General features: G+C 40.1%; 1 protein-coding gene and 1 long non-coding RNA gene across 5 annotated transcripts in view; one reads left to right on the top strand and one right to left on the bottom strand.

Annotated features, from left to right (window-relative positions):
* The window catches only part of LOC134350562 (coiled-coil domain-containing protein 85A-like), a 533,159-nt gene extending 519,637 nt beyond the window's left edge, over positions 1-13,522 (bottom strand). For all 3 annotated transcript variants that reach the window (XM_063055927.1, XM_063055928.1, XM_063055929.1), the window contains exon 1: positions 12,376-13,522. In XM_063055927.1, the coding sequence (XP_062911997.1) occupies positions 12,376-13,390 (1,015 nt within the window). In that variant the 5' untranslated portion in view covers positions 13,391-13,522. The remainder of the gene's footprint in view (positions 1-12,375) is intronic.
* The window catches only part of LOC134350563 (uncharacterized), a 32,551-nt gene continuing 21,187 nt past the window's right edge, over positions 12,908-24,271 (top strand). The window contains exons 1-3 of one of the 2 annotated variants that reach the window (XR_010018935.1): positions 12,908-13,037; positions 14,900-15,017; positions 18,861-18,968. This is a non-coding gene — a long non-coding RNA (uncharacterized LOC134350563). The remainder of the gene's footprint in view (positions 13,038-14,899; positions 15,018-18,860; positions 18,969-24,271) is intronic. The other variant, XR_010018936.1, reaches the window with a different exon arrangement.

The raw sequence follows: 24,271 nt of genomic DNA, 5'->3' as shown, positions 1-24,271 counted from the left end.
TTAAAAATCCGGTTCAGTAGTGCCACAACTACCTCTCACCCAAAGTCAGCAAAACCAAAGAGCTGATTATCAACTGCAAGAGGAAAAAACTATAAATCCATCAGCCAGTCAGCATTAGAGGAATGGAGGTGGAGAGGGTCAGTACCTTTAAATTCCCTTGCATCAGATCTGTCCAGGGACCAGCATGTAAGTGCCATCACAAACAAGGCACAACAGCACCTCTACTTTCTTCGAAGATTCTATAGATTTGGCATGTCATCAAAAATTTTGGCAGACTTCTGTAGATTCAGAGTATTCCTAACTGGTTGCATCACGGTCTGGTATGAAAACACCAATGCCCAGAAGCAGAAAGTGGTGAATACAACCCAAAACAGACCAGTGAATGCCTACTCCCCTACCCACGTGGCTTTACCTATCACCTTCCAGCTTCTACTCTTTCCACTCCCCTCCCCCATGCTCTTATTCTGGCTTCTTTGTCTTTCTTTTCCAGTCCTGATGAAGTCTCAGCCCAAAACATCAACTGTTCTTTCTTTTCCACAAATGCTGCCTGACCTGCTGAGTTCCTCCAGCATTTTGTGTGAGTTGTTCTGGATTTCTAGCATCTGTAGTATGCATTTGTGAAAAATGCAACATTTGCATCAGTGACTGACACAGTCCCAGGATGTGCTGCAGACAGCCTGCAATTGTGCCATCCTTCCGGTGACAACATGACATGATGACAATTTAATAACCCTAACCCGTTAGTCTTTGGTTTGTGGGAGGAAACCGGAGCACCCAGAGGGAGCCCACATGGTCACAGGAAGAACATACAAACTCCTTACAAATGCTGGTGGGAATTAAACCCTGATCACTGGTGCACTAGCCACTACACTGCTGCCTTTAACACAACAGTAATTTCCATCCAGCTTGATTTCTAAATCTCCCTTGCACAATTTGTTGACTTACAGAATAGTGCCAGTAGCATGACAGCCCCCTTCGTGCTATTTAACTATAACTTTATGGATTATTTCCCTGTCTCAAGAACCTTTTCTCTTCAACTCCATAATATCATAGTCAATTAGAAAAGCAACCCCACTTTCTTTCTTTCCTACTAATATTCTGAACATGATGCATTCAGAAACATCCTGTCCTCTTTCAATCCATCATAGTCATGCAATAAAATGGTCCAGTGACAATTTGTCCCTGCTGTTCAAGAATTAATTCAGCAGACTTAGTAGAAAACACATACCAGTCTTCACTGCCGGATTAGCAGTGGAAGCAGTGAGCAACTTCAAGTTCCTGGGCATCAACATCTCAGAGGATCTATCTTGGTTCTAACACATTCATGAATCTGAGATGCAGTGGGATTTGGGAGTCCTTGTGCAGAACACCCTGATGGTTAACTTGCAGGTCGAGTCAGTGGTGAGGAAGGCAAAATCCATGTTAGCATTCATTTCAAGAGGTCTAGAATAGAAGAGTAAGGATGTGATGCTGAGGCTCTGGTGAGGCCTCACCTTGAGTATTGTGAACAGCTTTGGGCCCCCCATCTTAGAAAAGATGTGCTGGCATTGGAAAGGTTCCAGGAGGAGATTCACAAGGATGATTCCAGGAATGAAAGATTTATACGAGGAATGTTTGATGGCTCTGGGTCTGTATTCACTGCAATTCAGAAGGATGTGGGTTGGGGGGGGGGGGATCTCATTGAAACCTTTCAGATGTTGAATGGCCTAGACAGAGTAGATGTGGAAACAATGTTTCCCATGGTGGAAGAGTCTAGGACAAGAAGGAACAGCCTCAGGAGAGAGGGGCGCCCTTTCAAAACAGCGATGTGGAGAAACTTCTTTAGTCAAAGGGTGGTGAAATTGTGAAATTTGTTGCCATATGCAGCTGTGGAGGCCAGGTTGTTGGGTGTATTTAAGGCAGAGATTGATAGGTTCTTGATTGGACATGGTATCAAAGGTTACGGGGAGAAGACCGGGAACTGGGGTTGAGGAGGAGATGGAAAAAAGGATCAGCCATGATAGAATGGCAGAGCAGACTCGATGGGCCAGATGGCCTAATTCTGCTCCTATTTCTTATGGCCTTATTCACAAAGAAGGCCTAACAGCTGCTCTACTTCATTAGGTACAAGGAAATTTTGCATGACACCAAAGACTCTTGCAAATTTCTACAGACGTATTCTGACTGGTTTCATCACCACTTTGTATGGAGCTCCAATGTGCAGGATCGAAAGAGGCTGTGGAGGTTGTAACCTCAGTCAGTTCCATCACAAGCTCAATACTCCCCGCTGTAGGAGGCAGCATCATCACAGCCCCTTACCATCTGGGACAAGCTAACACCAATACGCGCCTTATTCTTATTACTACCATTGGGGAAGAGGTACAGGAGCCTGAAGACCATTTAATATCAGGTTCTTCCCCGCCCCCCCCGCCTCAGGAAACAGATTTCTGAATGAGCTACATGCTCTATTGTTCCTCTCTTGCACTTTACACTGTTTATTTTATAAAATTATAATTTTTATGTCTTGCACTGTACTACTAGCACATTTCACAACATACATCAGTAATAATAAACCTGATTCTAATCCAGATATAAAATCTCCTTCCTTTTCTGACTGTCTGCCAAAGGCCTTCTAACTCTTCCACATCTGAACCAACATAACAATAGCCACTTGCACCCATACACAAAGTTCAACAGAGATTACTAGACAGTATCAGGAATGGGAACCATAGCTGAGTTTCTGATTTTTCACTTCTTGCCTTAAACAGACAAGCTGATTATTAGTTCTACTGCCATAGCACAGAATCATGTTTAAAATGTCAAACCTTCAAAAATAATGAAATATATTCTATTAAAATAAATGTATTAGTAAATTACACAATTGCCCAGAAACAGAAAAGACTGCATCACATTATTCTTGATAAAACTAAATCCATACAATTCAAAAATAGGATGATAAGGGATTGTATCAGAGATAAATCAATTGTGCAAATTATTTATGATGTACTTAAAGCCCTGATGAAGAGTGTTAGCCCAAAACGCAGACCATTTGTTCTTCTCCATTGATACTGCTCAGTTCCTCAGTTCCTCCAGCATTTTGTGTTGCTCTGCATTTTCACCAGCCGCAGAATTTCTAATGTTTAACGTCATCTTTGAATCATGACAATTGAAAAAGTTGTAAATTCTTTTCTACATCGTTACAATGGCCACACTTTGTAAGTATATTTTGTTGGTCATTGAATTGCGATCTCAGAGTCTGAGTTATACATCATGGAGTTATACACCCTTTGTCCCATTAAGTCCACACTAACCATGATTTTACAATAATCCTATTTAATTCTCCCCAAATTCCCATCAACTGTTCCCAAATTCTACTACTAGCCTACACGTGACAATTTAAGTGTATTTATTTATTTATTGAGATACAGTGTGAAGTCGGCCCTTTGAGCCACACCACCCAGCAATCCCTGATTAGAACCATCACCTAATCACAGGATAATTTACAATGACCACTTAACCTACCAACTGGTAGGTCTTTGGAATGTGGGAGGAAACCAGAGCACTCGAGGAAACCAGAGCACTCAATGAAACCCACACAGCCATGGGGAGAACATACAAACTCTTTACAGACAGCGGTGGAAATTAAACCCAGATCACTGGTACTGTAAAGCACTGTGCTAACCACTATATTACCATGCCACCAAATTATCAACTTGTAGTCCTCCGAACCTAGCTTCACGTAAAACAGCAAGAAATACAAATGTTTCGATAATATATTCACATTACATCTTATAAAACAATTTTAACACAAATTTGACATTGATTCTGTGCTTTTTTTAAAAAACAATTATGATAATCTCCTAGAGACTGAGATTCATGCATGATAGTTTCTGATAAGCCAACCTTGGTTTAATTTGGCACTTCAGAAAGAAAATGTTATGAGAAAGCTGCCAGCAGCAGGGAATGGACCAACCTTTAGATCTGAATACCATCAAAAAATTAGCCAGAAAAAAATGTAAAACACAAATAAATATTTTTATGATTACAGTCATCGTGCATCTAACTGGAGTCAAAATAGCTTAAACTTTGCTGAACATTTAATCACTGAATTAGAGACATCAATCTACAAATTAACCTGCAGATGGTAGTCAAAACAAAAACCTCTCTGATAGTCTGCAACATTTTGTGACTAACTGTATATAAGAATTCCAACTTCAAATACCATCCCATCAACAGTACAGCATTGTATCAACCTTGTGGAGCACAGCATACTCTACTTAAGCATGGTTGAATGTTCATAGATAGATAATTTATTGATCCCAAAGGCAATTAGTGTCACAGTAGCATTAGAAGGGCATAGATATACAAATATTAGAAATAGAAACTACTACTACTATGTCGACTCAGGCCTAGGGGGCCGGCATCAGGCGAAGTAGGAAAGAATTTAAAAAGTTAGCTTAAAAATAAGATGTACAAGATTTACAAGTCAAATTTAATGTTACATATAGGCAAGAAATTTAGTATCATCACTTAATCCTCCACTCTAGATCATTTTAGGGGTGTATGCTAATTGTTAAACACAGACTCATTCAAGTGTTCCAGTGAAAAGTTGAAACCAACATTACTCACCCCACCTTCCCACCACCTTAATGATAGAATTCTTCTTGTCCTCACCTACCACCCCATGAGCTTCCACACCCAACACATCATTGTCCACAACTTCCGCCATCTTCATCCTACCATAAAATGCATGTTAACCACCCCCCCCCCAACTACTCACTTTCTGCAGGCATCGCTCCCTCCATGATTCTCTTCTCCATTCGTCCCTCCCCACTAATCTCCCTACCGGCACTTCTCATTGCAAGTAACACAAGCAACATTCACTTCCTCCCTCACCTCCATTCAGGGTCCCAAAGTCTTTCCAAGTGAGGCAAAACTTCACCTGTGAACCTGTTGGGATCATCTACTGCATCCGGTCCTCTTGATGCAGCCTCCTCTACATTGCTGAGACATGACAGGGATTGGTGAACCACGTTGTTGAGCAACTCCATCTGCAAAAAGCAGAATTTCCCAGTGGCCATCCATTTCAATTCCTATCCTCATACCCATTCCAACATGTCAGTCCATGCCCCCCTCTTCTGCCATAATGAGGCCACTGTCCGGTTAGAGCAGCAACACCTCATATTCTGAGCAACAGACCTCCAATCTGGTGGCATAAACATCGACTTCTCCAACTTCCCGGGATTTTCTTTTCCCTTTCCCTCTTCTTCAATTCCCCACTCTGACCCCTTGCCTCCTCTCCTCACCTGTTTACAACCTCGTGCTTTTCCTCATTCCCTTTCTCCCATAATACACTCTCCTATCCTATCAGGTTCCTTCTTCACCAGTCCTTTGCCTATTCCACTTAGCACCTCCAAGTTTCTTACTTCATCCCTCCTCTCCCACCCACCTGGCTTCACCTATTACCTTCTAGCTTGTCCTCTTTCCCCTCCCCCTGCCTTCTTATTCTGGCATCTTCCCCCTTGCTTCCCAGTCTCGATGAAAGGTCTTGGCCCAAGACGTCGACTGTTTATTCATTTTCATAGATGATGCCTGACCTGCTGAGTTCCTCTACTATCTTGAGTGTGTTGCCAGCATTACTAGCAAGAAGTCTTCTTTTCAATGAAGGGCTCAACTAATAGAAGAACATTAGGTTCACTCCTTTGACTCCTATCCTAGCTTTCCCATTGATGTCAAAGTAATCAGACACAGGAACAATAAAAACAAATTGTCCCCTTGTTCCATCCAATCTCGGTATCCTTTGAGATGAGTATTCAGAGCTTGCACTGTTATTTCCATCCAACTTTGCTTCAGATCATATTTGTGACATAAGCCCATATTGCATCTATGAAATTTTGTCTGCTGAGAAGTCTGCAATAAAGCTTATGCAAAAAACTACCTCCGCAAAAAAATTGGTTTCATGAACTGAGAATATATACAAAATACATCAATCAAAATTCAAAAATGGGAAAATTTACAATACAACTTTGATCTAAGCTGCAGAATTTAAAGGGATGCTACACCATAATACAGCTGATTTGCTATCATTCATAAACTCTGCAGAGGTTTCCCTGAAATATTTCTCTCATTGGTAGACAGGAAATAATAACCCTATATAACACAATCAATGATTGATCCTTCATTTGTCACCTATTGCCCTTCATTACAACCTTTTTGATCTTCCACTTATCAGGACTACCATGGTAAATGCACTCTGAATCATCTTATTATTGAGTCAAAGTAATAGAGCATAGCAACAGACCCTTTGGCCCAACTTATTCATGGCAAATGACACTCATCTCAGTCAGTCCCATTAGCTCATATCCCTCTAACTTTTCCTATCCATCTACCTATCAGAATATCTTCTAAATAACAACTTCCTATGACAGCTTATTCCATAGACGCACACCATCTGCATGAAGAAATTGACCGTCAGGTCCCTTTTAAACATTTCCCTTCTCACCTCAAGTCTTTGCCCTCTAGATTTTTTATTCCCTTTCCTTGGGGAAAATAACTGTATACATTCACTCAATCTACACCCCTCATGTTGTACTCTTGTACAGGGTCACCCCCATCTTTCTTGCACTCTTTCTAGTTCATTTTCTATAACAGCACAACTAAAACTGTACATAATATTCCAGGTGTGACCTCACCAGGCTCATAAAACTGCAACACAATGTTCAATACTCAATGGAGGCACAAGAGACTGCAGATGCCAGAACCTGAAGCAGTACACAGTCTGTTGGAGAAATTCAATGGGTCGAGCAGCGGTGGGGGGGGGAAGAAACCGTCGATGATTTCTTTTCTCCCACCAATGGTGCTCTTCCAGCTGAGTTTCTCCAGTAGGTTGTGTTTCGTTCCTATACTCAATTCTCTGAATGAAGACCAGCATGTCAACTGCCTTCTTTGCCACCCTGTCTACATATGATAGCGCTTTCAGGGAATTCCTAGGCCCCTCTGCTCCACAAAACTCCCAAGATCCTACCGCTCACACTGAAATTTCTACCCTGGTTTGACTTCCCAAAATGCAAAACCCCTCACTTATCTGGCTTGAATACCATTTGCTATTCCTCAACTCACTTACTAGCTGATCAAGATCCTTTTGTAATTTTTGATAATTTTCTTCAATCTACCCATGCCCCATCCTATTTTATGAAAAACACAAAGCTTAAAAATTCAAAGGTTAAAAATACAACTTTATGAGAATCTGTATAGATTTCAATGAAATAAGCTTTCTTTTTGATAAAACCATAATCTTTGTTCAAGAATTTACATCACTGGACTAAAACATGTAATAAACAGCTCCTCTAATCATCTATTAGAAAGGCTAAACAACTCAGGTGATTGTAACCTGTGCATCCAAACAGTGTTAGAAAAAAGTAAGCGAATCTCCAATCACAAGCACAATCCAGCAACAACTGCTTTCAGTACAGCTGTAGGTGTCAGCTAAGATTAGGATCTATCTCACTAGTTATGTCTTTATTGACTGACATAGTATGGGCTCAGACATGATAATTAGCCAACTTGGTCAAAGTAATGAAGTCAAACAATGCCCACAAAATCATGACACAGTCAGAAAGCAACTCTCCCGAAGGTGGTAAGAAGAGGGAGATGCAGGAAATACTCACTAGGAAATCCAGTTTGGAGGTACACAAAAATAGGGTATAACCACCAAGGTAAAATATCTAATGAAACTCACCTCTGCAGTTTTAGAATGCAAGTAACTATTATAAAAAGTGTAATTTTAAAAAGGAGAGGAAAAGACATCTTCTGACACAACGTACTTGAATGTTTAATTCACTACAAAGTAAGCCATAAAAGACTAAGAGAAAAGGAGTAATCCACACTATTTGTTGAAGGATCATATTTCCACCAGGCAAAAGTAGCATCACTACAACAGGATTCAATGCTCTTCAGCAAGGGAAAACAAGAGAAGTAACCCAACATTCAAACTTCTAATCACAATATAGTGACCCCTTCTGAGATGTGCATTTGTACGGCCTTTCGGTTAAATCATATGCAAAGTGATTGATGATAGCAGTCATTGCCAGGCTCTCACATACATATACAAAAATATCCCAACAATCAATGCCTTTTTGTTTTGAAGACAAAAACTGGAGCAAAATAGACAATCCTTAAAGATTTTTCCTAATTTAAAACCATTGATATGACCAGCACGCCAAACACTAAAATGAAGGCTTGAAAGACAGAAATGTCTTGGAAAAGCAAAGAAGACAAAACACTACAGTTCAAGAGAAGGCAGAGAATTAGACTTGAACAGAATAACTGCAGTCAACACACCACCAAGCTGATTATCAGATAAGGACATTTACTTATATTTCACACTGGACAGATATATTTTTGGAGATTCTGTTGTAATGAACAATGAGATACAGTATTTAGACAACCGTTGATACAGACAGAACTCATCAATACAAACTCAAATATTTCTGAAATGGAACACATCAATAATGAGCCAGAAAGTATGTTAGCAGCTCCTGGTACATTTTTGATTTACTTTACCTGTACTTCTACTTAGCTCTTATAAGTGTTTTATTATTACTCTTGCAAAACCTGTAAAATGCTATTTGCTCAAATATTATCACCCTCCGTTAAATAAAAGTGAACTGAAAATGGTAACAAATCGTTTACCTCATGTTGCACTTCATACATGTGGGAATCAAGGGCTACCACTAAAATTAAACAAGGTCACCAAAATAAAAATATTTTTACATTAAAGAAGTTTGTTTATGGCTTCAAGAAAAACTACTAAGATCACAGTAATCCAAACAATGAAGCAAATGGTATTAGCAGCTTCTGGATACCCAACATTTGCCCTGTATGGGTTTAAAAATTTTAAAACTTAGAAAAATTATCTATCAGCTTGTCAAAATTGAAAGGGGATTATTACGTATATCTACACACCCAACACATTTGGTACATACATGTTCACATATTAATTAGGTAGTAAGTTCCAAAAATAAATAACTGGTAAATTCAATTTTAATTTTAATGTGGAAATTATTTCTGAATCCTCATAATATTTCTGTCATTTTTATTGTGATTCCCATAAGATGAAGTTTTCAAATTTAAACATAAAAGTCTGCTAGAATTTGAAACTACTTTAATACCATGCTATGAATTCCTCCTTGTAATTCTTTGTTGAATAAAGATGATTTTTCCCCAAAAGGATTACAGACTTTATTCCCACAATGAATTCCAGGGCCATGTAGCAGAAAGTTAAGTAGGTTTATTGGAACTATCTCCTTGTCACACATATGGACTCAAGATGATTTTTAAAAAATACTTCTGAACCCTTATCTAATTATAAATACAAATCCTCTCTTTTTAAAAACTATTTCCCTTTCTGTAGTGCCACCCTTCAAATGAAAGGTCTGCTCTCTCAAGTGGATGGAAAAGATCAGGATGAGGCAAGTGATCAAACCTACTGCCTAAAATTTATTCCTCATTCAACATCACAAAAACAAACCACTTGATTACTAATACTACTACTCGTGGGAGATTGCCATGCTTATATTGGCTTTCATATTTCCAATATTACATAGGGAATAAATTTCAAAAAATTTACTTCACTTCTCAGTGACCCAAAATACATGATAGGCAATAAATAAATGCAAATACTTTTATAAAAACAAAGGCGAATTAAGGTTTTCTGCATTGTCTTGAGACAATGTGGAATGTACCACTATAAGAGACCTTGGAAACAACTACAATATTAGTTATCCAAAGAGAAGTGTACAAAAAAAATGTAACATGAAAAAAATGTACAGACCAATAGAGAAAAGAAAGGGCGTGGATTTAGAAAACAAAACGATCAGGCACTGAATTTCATTTTGAACTCTTCAAACCTAAAGTCCTTCATGGTGACAGCTACTGCACACGGCTTTTGATCAGCTTGACTTAGGAGTTCCCAGATCTCCAATTCTTTCACTTATATCTTGGCTTTAAAAAGTATTGCAGTTCATACCAGTTGTGCATTGGCAATTACAACAACAGCCAATTAACCCCTAAATCCCATCCCAATCAGCCTTGTGTGTCTCTCCAATTACTCATCCATGTGTTGGGAATAAAGGATCTAGCTAGAGCCAAAGAGGATTGCACATATTTCACTACAGTCATCATTTAGTTCCAATTTGATTTATTCTAAACATTCCACCTCAATAACTTAAGAAGTTATTTTCATGGTTCTGTGCTAAAAACTGCTACATAAGAATTGACAATATTTTTGCTACGTCACACCAAGTCAGCATCAAAATAAATCACCAACAAGTAAAATTACAAAGAGAATCAACAATAATGCTCACAATAATATGCCTTAATTCTAACATTGTGCAATCATCTCTTTTTCATCTTTGCTTAATTTTTAAACTGGACATTTATATGCTGTGGGTTAACATCTTTCTGGAATCAACCAAAATATGCATTTGCATTGGAAGCTTTAAACTATCAGGGTTTGGATTGGTTTTAAAGACAATTCTTAAAAAGGAGAAATATTCAAACCCAATTAAATACCAATCAAACACTGAGCAGCATTTATTTAGTTTATGCAATTTTTGCATGTTATTTCAGCCATCTGAAGACATCAGCACCAGTGTAAAGAACTTGTAGACTACTAACCGGACCCAAGTCAACAATGCAGAGCATGGTTTGAACTTATTCTTAAAAGATATTTGTTGCCAGTGTGAAGGCCCCATTAGTTATTAGCCAAATTAATCATCTCTAAACCTGCAGTCAATAAAACCAGAATTTAACTGGCCACACAGTTTCAGGACACATCTCAACTATTTTAGAACTGCACAAGATGACTGTGCCGCAAAGATATACTAAAAGCAATCAAGGTCCTGCTTAGGCCATCAAATTTAGAGTTTTGGAACTGAATTAATAATCTTCTGTAAGCAACCCAAATTTCATTTGAAACCAAGATTGGATCAATATTTACAGTAAGTCCACCAGAAAATAGCCACAACACACTTAACACCATTTTTTTGCACTGCTTTACAATCATGATCTTTCAGCTACACACTGGTATTAAATGTTGCAGTTCCTTTCATGTCATCCTTCAAATCAGAAAATCACTGTAACAAAAATTAATCATCTGGAAAATACAGATTATAAGAATTATGTTCCATTAATTAACAAACTGAAAGGCATATCAATAAAGTCTAGCATTGCCTTTTCAAAGAAACAGTACAATATTGAGCCTGGAATAAAGTTTGCTTTGGAGCCTTACTATCTGGCAAGTACATTCTTTAAATTTCATTTACCTGACACAAGAATGTAGATGCCTTTGGAATTTTTAAAGGAGATTCCTCCTTTAATTCCTGTTAATTACAAAATCCATTTTAAATGAAAGTCTATGAAACGCATTTACAACTAAAAAAAAGATTTTATATTACAATTTGTACATTTGATATGAAACAGCTTATGATATGAAACAGATATTTATGGCAATAATGATGATGGTTTGTTTTATATATTTTTAAGCAGGAAGGCACAAACCAGTTCAAAGAATAAAATCTATATTACTTAAATGATCTGCAATTCAGCTAATTGCACGTAATCCAATAACTGGCTTTTATTATTGGAAAAGCAATGTGATATTTTTCGAAATCCTGTTAGATTTTAATTATGCATCATACAGAGCACCAAAGGTCCAAACACCCACAATTAGGATATTTCTGCTGAAGATGGGCTGTTTGTTATTTAATGTTGACAACGGAAAGATTAAAATGCATTTATCAGTAAAACTGGTACATTAATAGATTTAAACAACGTATGCACTGCTATTGCACTGTGGCACATGAGGAGTATAAATTCGCTATGCAATTAAAATTACTTATTTAGATGGAAAAATAAGTGGCTGTCACTTATTGTGTACCAAAAGACTGCAGTTAAAATTTAAATAGAAATCTCACAGCTTATCACCAACAAAAAGCACCTATTCCTTTATATATTTAAGTTGCTGCCTAAAAACATTGTATTTTTGGTTTTAATAGGAATTAGGATTTCTTAAATGTTTTAATGCAAATGCATTGATTTCATGCATTAATTGTGGTGTTACAATAAAACCCGCAGAATAGTCTACCTGCTCGTTTTCAAATTAACAATGTATGGGTATTACACTATAAAAGATAGATATGATGCGCAAGCAAATAAACATGCATCAGTAACCTTCGTGCAGTTATTAAACACATGCGTTATTGGCGCATGTGGCCAAACGCATTCTATTAATGCACTGAAATCAATATACTAAACCCCAAGTGAATCAGATATTGTGGCTATGTGCCTGTAGTCTCTGCAAAAACACCTGTGGTTTCAGTAGGTCTACCAACCCACCATTCATCCCATTGTATATACTTCTGTGATGAGGCGAAAGCTCGTCTGCTGCTGCTGCCGATGGCCTCCGCAGAGTTCCTTCCCTGCTGCTGCTGCCCAGGTGTTTAAAGTGCTCAGAATTGCCTCCGTAGTGTTGTTTAAGGCGCTCGGGGCTAGCACCCCGGTGCTGCTGCAGATGCTCCGGAGTCGGGGTGCCAATCATCATGTGCTTTGGGTGCTCGGGACTCGAGCTGATCATGTGCTTGGGGAGGTGCTCGGCGCTGCTGCTCATGTGCTTGGGCAGGAGCTCTGGGCTGCCGGTGTTCAGGCTGTACTTCTGGTGCTCGGGGCTACCTCCTCCTCGATGCTTTTGCAGGTGCTCGGGGCTGCCCCCGCCGGGTGCCCGGTGCTTCTGGAGATGCTCAGGGCTGCCCCCTGCCAGCTGGCTGTGGTGCTCGGGGCTGTCGGTGCTGCCCGTGCTGGAGGTACTACTCCCGTCGCCCACATCTCTTGAACCACTTGTGGCGCTCAGGTGCAGCAGACTGGACTGACTGTCTATAGAGCAACGGCTGCCCACACCCCTCTCCTCGTCCAGCAGCAGGCACATCTCCTTCAGCTCCAAGTTCTCTCTCACCACCTCGTCTTGCCTGGCCTCCAGCTCCTTCATTTTCTGCAGGTACAAGGTAACTTCTTTGCGCATCACTCCCGCAGTGTACCTGCCCAGCCGCTGCCACTCCCGCGACACCTTCTTGCCTTTCTGCCGGTCGTCGTCCAGGAAGCAGCAGAGGTCCCTGAGCTCTTGGTTGTCCTCCTGCAGCTTCTGGTTGATGTCTTTCAGCCCCCGAATCTCAGTCAGGTGCACCTGCAACCGCCGGTTCACTTCTTTGATCAGGTTGCTGTGATCGATCATGACCGTCATCTTTTCGGCATCAGATCTCCTAAGTCTCCTCACCAGCTCCTCCTTACTCCACTTCATCAGCTCTTCGTCCGCAATTTTTGACAGGTCCTCCCGCGAGCCTTCTGCGTTCTTAGTCATTTTTATTGGATAATAGTACAAATAGAAATAGTTTTCCTTGTATATATAGGTATTTGTCCGCCCCACAAATTATTTCTTGTGCCGGTCAGCGCGGGGCATGGTTGTGCTGCGCGCTCCGCTGCCGCGCCGCCACTGAATGACTGGTCGCGAGATGCTGCGGCGCGAGCCCCAGTGCCCGGGCTTTCGACGAAGGCAGCCTGGGGAATGTCAGCGCGCATGCTTGTGCGAAATGCGACCTGGTACTTGTAGGCACATATTGCATAATGTTGCAGCTGGAAACAGAAAGAAAGAAAAATACTGCGGATAATGAATTCTTGATATTAAAATGCGGAGACTTGGGAGAATAGAGAAAAGCAGTCAAGCCCAAGAACTAGCACTTTATTTTTATTGCCGTGGGATAGACTTGACTAGACCAGCCACCTTTTTTTTCTTTTCATTGCAAGAGCAGGCTATGTGAATCACTCCCTGCCTCCATAAAGCCAAATCTATAAATGCTCCCCTGCTCCTTTTTTACACATGCAGGTGATTATATTTACTTAACTTTTTCAGATAGTTCAGAGAAATCGCAGCTAATGAAGTATCTGTGAATTCAAATCACACAAACAAGAAAACACCTAGATTTCACCTAGTAAGCCGACAACCAACCATGTGATAATTGGATTGATCTCAGAAAACGACTTGCCAGGGCCATTTTTGTCATCTATAAAACAAAATACATATGTGAAAGAGTACTGTAGAGTTGCTACTGCAAAACGGCTCACTGTCCAGTATTGCGGGATGGTTGAGATGTTGGGAGACCGCCTGCCTCAAATCAGCTTCTCAGGTAGTGTATTCTAAATTGCAGCCACACCCCGGCTGAAAAGATGCCCCAGGTCCCTTCTAAAACTCATACTCCTCAACCTAAACCCATGTCCTATGTTCTTAGACACCTCAATCATAGAGAAAGGATTCCTACTAAGCTAAATTATTTACCCAAGCTAAATCATGAATATGTACACTTAAAGGGTTTTATTTCCAAAATCTGCATTTTTCATATTCATTTATAGCAGTAAGTACTGTTTTTCTATTTGTCGTTAAAAATATCATTCATCACATGAATTTTTTTAAATCAGCTGATATTAAAATGCAGTGTGCAGCAATGTTTCACAGCTTGCTGGCATTAGCACATTCAGGCTTTAAAAGAATTCCAGAGGGAGAGATAGTAGAATGTTAACAATCTGAGGGACAAGTTTTTCAAAGAGTGGAGGTTATATGAAATTAACTGTCAGAAGAAGTAGTGGAAGCAGGCACAATTACAGGGTTTATAAAATATTTATACAGGTACTTGGATTGAACTAGAATGGAGAGATGCAAGCTTAGTGCCAGCAAATGAAGTTAGCATAGAGGACATCTTAGCATGAATAAATAAGGGCTGAAGGTCCAGTTTCTATGCTAAACAACTTTGACTCTTGTCAAAAAAGCCTTAACTGATAACAATGATAGCTAACAATGTCATCTGTCCTTTCCTAGGTGGTCACTCAGGATCAAGGGTGACTTGCTTCTCGTTCTTGTGTTATAAGGTGACCAATGAGACATGAGCAGACTCTTCCACAGATGATAAAATGGGCCAATGGCAATTTGTCATAAGGTATGCCCTTTATACTTCTGACTGCTCCTTCTTCTCTTGGAACAGGCACGTGGCAGGGAATCCTACAAGTCAGTGGGAATGTTGGATTTGTTTTAAGGAGACTTTGAAAACATTCATTTTTTCCTTGCCACCCTTGGTAACCCAATCGCATGACAAAGTTCAGAACAGGGTCTGCTTTGGCAGTCTGTTGCTGGATAAGTGAAAAGCATGGCTTATGCCTGGAGCTGACTGAGTACGATTGCAACCTGAGTACTGGGGATCTTTATCTGGGAGATGTCACTGACATTTATCTATCTATCTATTTATTTAGCGATACGGGACAGAGTAGCTCTTCCTGCCGTTCAAATCACACTGCCCCCGTAACCCCCTGATAGTCCCAATTTACCCCAACCCAATCATGGATCAATTTACAATGACCAATTAACCTAACTAGTACACCTTTGGACTGTGGGAGGAAACCAGAGCACCTGGGGAAAACCCACACATTCCACAGGGAGGACGGACAGAGACAACATACAAATGGAATTGAACTCTGAACTCAGATGCCCCTAGCTACATTACCGTGGTGGCCATTCGTTTACCTGTGTTTCCAGTGGATTTGGAGAATAGTGCAGAAACAGCTTTTGTGGTCTCCTTCCATGCCTTTAGGTGCCTCCTAGGTCTCAGTAGGAGACTGGAAGTCCGTGAGTTATATGGGTCGGGGATTGTTATTGTTGATGTCTTTTCTTCCACAAGTGAAAGAATTGGGGATTGTTACTGTCACTTTTTTTTCTGCGAGTGAGATGGTTAGAGGTTGCTATCGTCGCTAATTTTTTCTGCAGAGGAGGTGGTGGGGGATTATGGAATCTGCAAGTTTCATTTCTTTTTCATGCCGGGGGGAAGAGTTGATATCTTTTTCATCTACTCAATGGTCTTTCTGTATTTCATGCCTATCTGGAGAAGACAAATACCAGTTGTATTGTACATGTGCACTTTGACAAAAAAAGGAACCTTCAAATGATAGAGCAATACAACACTTATACAGGTCCTTCAGTCCAACGAGTCCATGCAAACCAAAGTTCCCACCCAGTTAGTCTTAATTTCCTGTGTTTGGCGCATATCCCTTTAAGCCCTACCCCTCCATGTACCCATCAAGGGCTTCTTAGTGATACTATTGTGCCTGCATCAACCACTTCTGGCAGCTAGTTACATATATTAAGCGCCCAGCAATTCAGAACCACCTTCTTCCCCTCTATCGTCTGATTTCTAAATGGACATTGAACCCGTGAACACTACCTCACTACTTTTTTTATTTGTTATTTCGCACCAAATTTAACTTAACTATTTAAAAGACATATATATACTTAATGTAACTCAGTTTTTTTCTCTATTTATTTATCATGTATTTCCTTGTTCTGCAGCCATAAAGTTAACAAATTTCATGGCATATTTTGGTGATATTATATCTGATTCTGACTACCTGCATGAAAAAGTTGACCCTCAGGTTCTTTTTAAACTTTTCCCCTCTGATCCGTTAGTTTTGGTCTTCCCTACCCTGGGGAAAAGACTCCTGCTATCCACCCCATGTATGCCTCATAATTTTAAGCCATTATATAAGGTCACCCCTCATTTTCTTATATTCCAAAGATTAAAGACCAAGTTGAGCCACATTTCCTTGTAACTCAGAGCCTCCTGGTCCTGGCAACATTCATAAATCTTTTCTGCACTCTTTTCAGATTAACTGCAGTTTTCCTGTAATGGGATATTGCCTTTACACAGTACTCCAACTGCAGCCTCACCAACAACTACAACATAATTCTCATTGCCCTGAGAGTGTGCCAAGTGCATTTTTCACTACTATCTCTCTGACACTCCCTTCTATTAATTATGCCCTCATACTTCTAAGTCTCCATTCCATAATACTCTCTGGTGCCCTTCATAGTACCATTCATAGTATAAAAGTCCTATGTCAGTTTCACTTTCCAAAATGCAACACCTCCCTCTTATCTGTATTCATATCCATTGGCCACTCATCAGCCTACTTCCCTAAACAATCAAGGTCCCCGTACAATCTACAATAACCTTTGTCATTATCAACATCTCTTAATTTTCTGTCATCTGCAAATTTACTGATCAAGTTTTGTGCATTCACATCCAAATCATTTATACAAGTAATTAATGGCAAGAGTTCCAACACCAACTCCTGTGGCATACCACTAGTCACAAACCTCCATTCTGAGTAACAACCTTCAACCACCACCCACTGCTTCCTACCTCCAAAAGAATTTTGAATCCAGGTAGCTAGTTCTCCTTGAATTCCATGAGACCTAATCTTCCAGAGCATCCTACCATATGGGTCCTTGTCAAATGCCTTGCCAAAGTCCAAACAGACGATATATACTGTCCTATCCTTATCTATTTTTTTTGGATACTTCTTAACAAAAACCCTAAAAGGTTCACCAAGCATGACTTCCCACACAAGGCCATGCAGACTCCTCCTAACCAGACTCTATTTCTCCAGAAACTGGTAGATTCTGTCCCATTAACTTCCCCACTACTGATGTCAGGTCGGCCAGTCTGTTGTCCCCTGGCTTGTCCTTGTATTCACCACCTTCCAAACTACAAGACCTTCACCAATGGCTAATGTCTCCACACAGGCCTCCACAATCCTCCGAAGCCTCCACAAAGTCCAAGGATATACTCAGGCAGGCCCTAGGGATTTATCCTCCTTAATGTTCTGTAAGTCTGCAAATATATCCTCCGAAACATTTCTACTTATTTCCCTTAACTCTTGAACAACCAGAGTTGCCCCCTCAGTCAACATCAAGGAGAAATATTCATCACCTTAACCTCTCTTTATTGGATTAAAGTGCCCTCCAATTGATCAATCAATGAAATTTTCCTTTCTAATACCTTGTTCTTACTCTGAGCACCAAGCCACTTACCCACCCTCTTCACACTGAAGCCTGTTGAGCCAAAGCCTCCTCACTCCTACACTGGTCCACTTTCACAATGATCACTCTACTTGACCCAAGCTTATTTTTATTAGTTACTGATAATTAGCTAATTAATTAAATACCTATTCACTACTATTAGTTGACTTTACCCCTTTATTGACCTGTAAAGTGAAACTCACAAACAAGCGTTGAGGTTCACCTCTTTTAAACTCTCCCGCTCTTGCTCCAAGTTCCAAGTTATGTGCAAAGTCTGAGGTTTTGATATATCCTTTTCCTTGGTCAAAACCTGTGTAGGCACATTGAAGGCAGTTGTGAATTTTATCATGAATGTCATTATGGCTGAATGTGAAGGTTTGTTGAGTTCATTAATATGATTGTGTGAGAGTGAATAAGCAGGTGAACGTACACTTGTAATTAAAGATGACTTAGCTTTTTGAATTATGTGACAGAAAATAGTTTTCATTTATCAATCTGCAAAACATGATAAATACACAAAGAAGTATAATCAATATGCTCCTGATATTAAGGAAATAATAATCAAATTTGACATGGGCACGATACATGCGATAGTGAATGGGCCAGCACAATTACAGTTAATGGAAAGGAAATGAACAAGATATTTAGTGGACAACACCCTTGTCCATTGAGTTTCCCCCCAAGTTTTATTTTAGAATTATAAGGATTAACATCAGAAGCAGCATAAGTAATGCATGTAATTCAAGACAGTAAAGACTACAGCGTCATTACATGAGCTTTTCTTATTTATTTCATATTATCATTATTTCCAGTTTTCTAGTAGCTTTTCAGTTGGAGTGATGCATGGACTGTAACACCTGATGTCTACAGGTATATGTGGCACTGGAGTGAATATGTCAAGACTGGATGCTAAGAAGATTTTTTTTTCCAGATCATCCAAGTGGGATGTCATGTCTGATAAATTTGTTTTTGGATTTGTCATTTGCTGCAAAGGATCCATTCCTTGAAGCAAATACCAGTGCTGTCCCATGTGCCCAAGGTAAGAGCTTATCACCCCATGATGTGTAACCATGATTACGTTATTACTGTATTCTTTTGGCATTCGATAGCTTTCATATTATCTTGTAGAGATTGTATGAAAACATCATTCACATTCAGTTTATGAAGCTCAAGGTATTTTTAAATTGTTTGCCAGCTTCTCTCCATTGCAAAAATCAAATTGTATGGTTTATGATTTCACTTTGTTCTTCCCTCTCTCTGTTGATCAATTCTATACAAGGATGTGCTTATTTTCCAATTACCACTGTTACAAAATTACTGACACATCAAATGCCTTGTTTCGGTCTTTGTTGTTGACGGTTGCTGTTTGATCTTCAACGTTTTCCCAGCAATTTATACCTTTGGTATGATATTGTTTGCTTTCCTTGCCATTTCCCTCTTTCCATGGATTTTGTGAAAAAAAGATTTAAAAAAAACATAAAAATCTTGCCTGAGGCTAAAGCAATAAATAATGACTTTCTACCCTATTATGAAAACTTAACAGATAACCAATTCAGTGGATCTTGGTTAATTGGGCCATCAGTTAATCGGGGTAGCTGTTTATTTGAGACAACTCTTAAAGAACAAAAACAAATCAATAAGATTGCTGTGATTCCCTTCATTTATTTGGAACACCATGCTGTTTATTAGGGCAGGACACTTGCTGAGAAGATTCTAAGTAGTGTAAGTCATATGCACTTGTGTGGCCATTAGGCACTACACCATGCCTAGAGCAAATGGTTTTTAAATAGTGTCAGTCACATGTGTTTGTGTTCAAAAAACAGTAATCTTTGTCACTGATATTGGTGGTACACCACTTTGACAAGTGGGCTAAATCAGGTGAGGATACCTGGCAAGACTCGCATCCCAGTGAGATATGGACATCCCTATCCTAGCATGCAAAGTTAACTCTGACGGACTGGGCCGATGAGATCTACAGTGAGTACAAAGGCAAGGAAGGCAGCTCTGCAATGCTCAGTGGAGAGCAAAGGGCATGATGAGCCACGACAGAAGTCATGGTCAACCACTGCAAGCAGGGAAGACCCCAGTTGTAACATCTACTCATACCACCGGACCCAGACTTCTGAGGTCAAAAGAGTGGAACTGCCCCAGAGCAATGGCTTTTACACTTCTAAAGCTCTCCACACAGCTTTCTTGTCATCGCTGGATACGATGGACAACCATCAGTAGTGTTGGTAGTGTTCTAATCTGTTCTCTGTTTCAATTAAATGCATAATTTATTAATCAGTTTGTCTTTTATATACTTTTTAAATTATTTCCATAAAACTTTGGCTAATTGTGGCATCCACTTAATTGCACCAAAATGTCTCGATGTGTCCCGATTAACTGGAATCTGCTATATAGAAATAGACAGATTTATCATAATATAATTGAATTCATACTGCAATTTGAGAGGGAAATGCCGAAGTCACATGTATCAGTATTGCAATGGAATTAAGGGAATTACAGAGGCATGAGAGAGGAGCTTGCCCAAGTGGATTGGAGGGGGATGCTGGTGAGATAGCGGCAGAGCAGAAGTGGCTGAAATTTCTGGAAACGGTTCACAAGGCGCCGGATAGATATGTCACACAGAATAAGAAGTTGTTCTCAAATGACAAGTCTAGGCAACCACAGCTGACAAGGGAAGTTAGGGACTGTGTAAAAGCCAAGAAAAGGGCATATAAGGTAGCAAACGTGAATGGGAAGTTGGATGATTTGGTAGCTTTTAAAATCCAATAAAAGGCAACTAGAAAGCAATAAGAAGGGAAAAGATGAAGTATGAGGGCAAACTGGCCAGTAATATAAAGCAGTATACTAAAAGTCTTTTCAGTTATATGAAGAGTAAAAGGGAGTTGAGAGTTGATATTGGGCCACTGGAAATGATGCTGGTGGGGACAAAGAAATGCAGGTGAACTTAATGAGCACTTTGCTTCAGTCTTTAGTGTGGAAGACACTAGCCATACGCTAGAGGTCTGTGAGTGTTGTTGCTATTACAAAGGAAAAAGTACTCGGCAAGCTCAAAGGTCACCAGGCGGATAAGTCACCTGGTCCAGAAGGACTACATCCCAGAATCCTGAAAAAGTTTGCTGAAGAGATAAGAGATGCACTGGTCATGATCTTTCAAGAATCACTTAATTCTGTCATGGTCCCAGAGGACTGGAAAATTGCGAATGTCATGCCACTTTTAAGAAGGGAGGAAGAGAAAAGAGAGGAAATTGTAGGCCAGTTAGCCTAACCTCAGTGGTTGGGAAAGTGTTGGAGTCTATTATTAAGGATAATGTTTTGAGGTACCCAGATACTAATGATAAAATAAGCCACTATCAGCATGGTTTCTGTAAAGGGAAATCTTGTCTGACAAACCTGTTAGAGTTCTTCAAGGAAGTAACAAGCAGGGTGGACAAAGGAGAGGCAGTGGATGTCATTTAGTTAGATTTTTAGAAGGCCCCTGATAAGGTGTCACACGTGAGGCTGCTTAACAAGATAAAATCCTGTGGTATTATAGGAAAGAAACTGGCATGGATGAAGGAATGGCTGACAGACAGGAAGCAACAAGCGGGAATAAAAGGGGCCTTTTCTGGGTGGCTGCCCATGACTAGTGGTGTTCCTCAGGGGTCAGTATTGAGACTACTACGTCTCGCATTGTTTGTGAATGATTTGGATAATGGAATTGATGGCTTTGTGGAAAAGTTTGCTGAAGATACAAAGACAGGTGGAGGGGTAGGTAGTGCTGAGGAAGTGATACGATTGCAGCAGGACTTAGACAAATTGGAAGAATAGGCAAAAAAGTTGCAGATGGAATACAGTGTTGGAAAATGTATGATAATGTGTTTTGGTAAAAGGAACAATAGTGCAGACTATTATCAAAATGAGGAGAAATAGTGCAGACTATTATCAAAATGAGGAGAAAATTCAGACTTCAGAGGTGTAGAGAGATGTAGGAGCCCTCAGGCAAGCCTCCCAGAAGGTTAATTCACCGGTTGAGTCTGTGTTAAAGAAGACCAATGCAATGTTGGCGTTTATTTCAAGGGGGATAGAATATAAAAACAAGAAGATAATGCTGAAGCTTTGTAAGACAGTAGTCAGGCTGTATTTGGAGTATTGTTAACAGTTTGGGCCCCTTATCTCAGAAGGGATACTCACAACACGCTGGAGGAACTCAGCAGGTCGGGCAGCATCCGTGGAAAAGATCGGTTGATGTTTCGGGCTGGAACCCTTCATCAGGACTGCATCTGCAGATTATTTTGTGTCTCAGAAGGGATATATTGTCATTGGAGAGAGTCCAGAGGAGGTTCATGAGGATGATTCTGGCAATGAAGGGGTTATCATATCAGGAGTGTTTGGCAGCTTAGTGGGGAGGTGCAAACAAAAAAACGAACTGCAAATGTGGAAATACTGTAGTACAGGCAGTGAGTGTAAGTGAGAGTCCTGATCAAATACAATCCAAATCACAGTGAAAACATTTTGAAGCATTTTTAATTTTGAAAATGGACGGTCTCGGGCAATACAAAACCTATTTCTATATAAGACCATAAGACGTAGGAGCAGAATTAGACCATTCAGCTCATCGAATCCACTCCACCATTTCATCATGGCTGATCCCAGATCCCTTTCAATCTCACACATCTGCCCTCTCACCGTATCCCTTGATGCCCTGACCAATCAGGAATCTATCAACTTCCGTTATAAATAAACCCATGGGCTTGGCTCCCACTGCGATCTGGGGCAGAGCATTCCACAGATTCACCACCCTTTGGCTAAAAAAAAATTCCTCCTTACTTCTGTTCTAAAAGCTGGCCCTGAATGTTGAGGCTATGCCCTCTGGCTCTGGATAACCCACCGGAGGGAAAATCTAGCTGTGGCTGCCTGTGAAGCAGAGTGACCAAAGGCCCCTAACCTATTTTTGAATGCCTCTAATGATCAGAAATGAACATAAACAGTTCAAAAGAATTTCGTTTAGTTTTAATTTGAAACTGCAATAAATTTATTTAAAAGCCCATTAAGTGAAATGAATTAATTTAAAATATAGAGCCAAGTGACAATGAGAACCACGGTGCAGGAGTAGGCCTTTCGGCCCTTCGAGCCTGCACCGCCATTCATTACGATCATGGCTGATCATCCAACTCAGAACTCTATACCTGCCTTCTCTCCAATATCCCCTGATCCCTTTAGCCACAAGGGCCTTATCTAACTCCCTCTTAAATATAGCCAATGAACTGGCCTCAACTGTTTCCTGTGGCAGAGAATTCCACAGATTCACCACTCTCTGTGTGAAGAAGTTTTTCCTCATCTCGGTCCTAAGAGGCTTCCCCTTTATCCTCAAACTGTGACCCCTCGTTCTGGACTTCCCCAACATCGGGAACAATCTTCCTGCATCTAGCCTGTCCAATCCCTTTAGAATTTTATACGTTTCAATCAGATCCCACCTCAAGCTTCTAAATTCCAGAGAGTATAAGCCTAGTCGATCCAGTCTTTCATCATATGAAAGTCCTGCCATCCCAGGAATCAATCTGGTGGACCTTCTTTGTACCCTCTCTATGGCAAGAAGGTCTTTCCTCAGATTAGGGGACCAAAACTGCATGTAATACTCTAGGTGTGGTCTTACCAAGGCCTTGTACAACTGCAGTAGAACCTCCCTGCTCCTGTACTCGGATCCTCTTGCTATGAATGCCAGCATACCATTCGCCTTTTTCACCGCCGGCTGTACCTGCATGCCCACTTTCAATGACTGGTGTACAATGACACCCAGGTCTCGTTGCACCTCCCCTTTTCCTATTTGGCCACCATTCAGATAATAATCTGTTTTCCTGTTCTTGCCACCAAAGTGGATAACTTCACATTTATCCACATTAACTTGGATTAGAATGTTCTAGACTCCCATATGCTGAAGTTAGAAAGGAGAAGGAAATCACATGCTGAGTACAGATCAGATCCCTAGCTCTTATCCACATGTATCATTAAATGTATTGTGTTATATAATGTCTGGGATCAGACAGAAGTATACATTTGGTATCTAGTGCCTTAGTTTAATGCCAGGAATAGCCTTTGCAACAACAGCCCTGAAGCCTATGACATCTTGGGCTACCAAATGTCTGTTTCACTGCTGTAAGTTGTCTTTGATAATCAGAAATGCTTCAAATGGACTGAAATTTTTAAAAAATTGAGACTCATAAATTTGTTTAAAAATGCAATAAACTGCTGTTAATTCATAACATGCAATAAAATAAGGAAAATGAATAAAATTGGGTGGTAAAGAGGTGCATCAAACAGAGCAGCGGCATTATCCTTTTACCTCCAAATTTCTTT

This window comes from Mobula hypostoma, chromosome 8 (assembly GCF_963921235.1).
Source record: "Mobula hypostoma chromosome 8, sMobHyp1.1, whole genome shotgun sequence".
Classification (NCBI taxonomy): Eukaryota; Metazoa; Chordata; class Chondrichthyes; order Myliobatiformes; family Myliobatidae; genus Mobula; species Mobula hypostoma.
The sequence above is the reverse complement of the archived record's forward strand: the minus strand, read 5'-3'. Positions and strand labels throughout refer to the sequence as shown.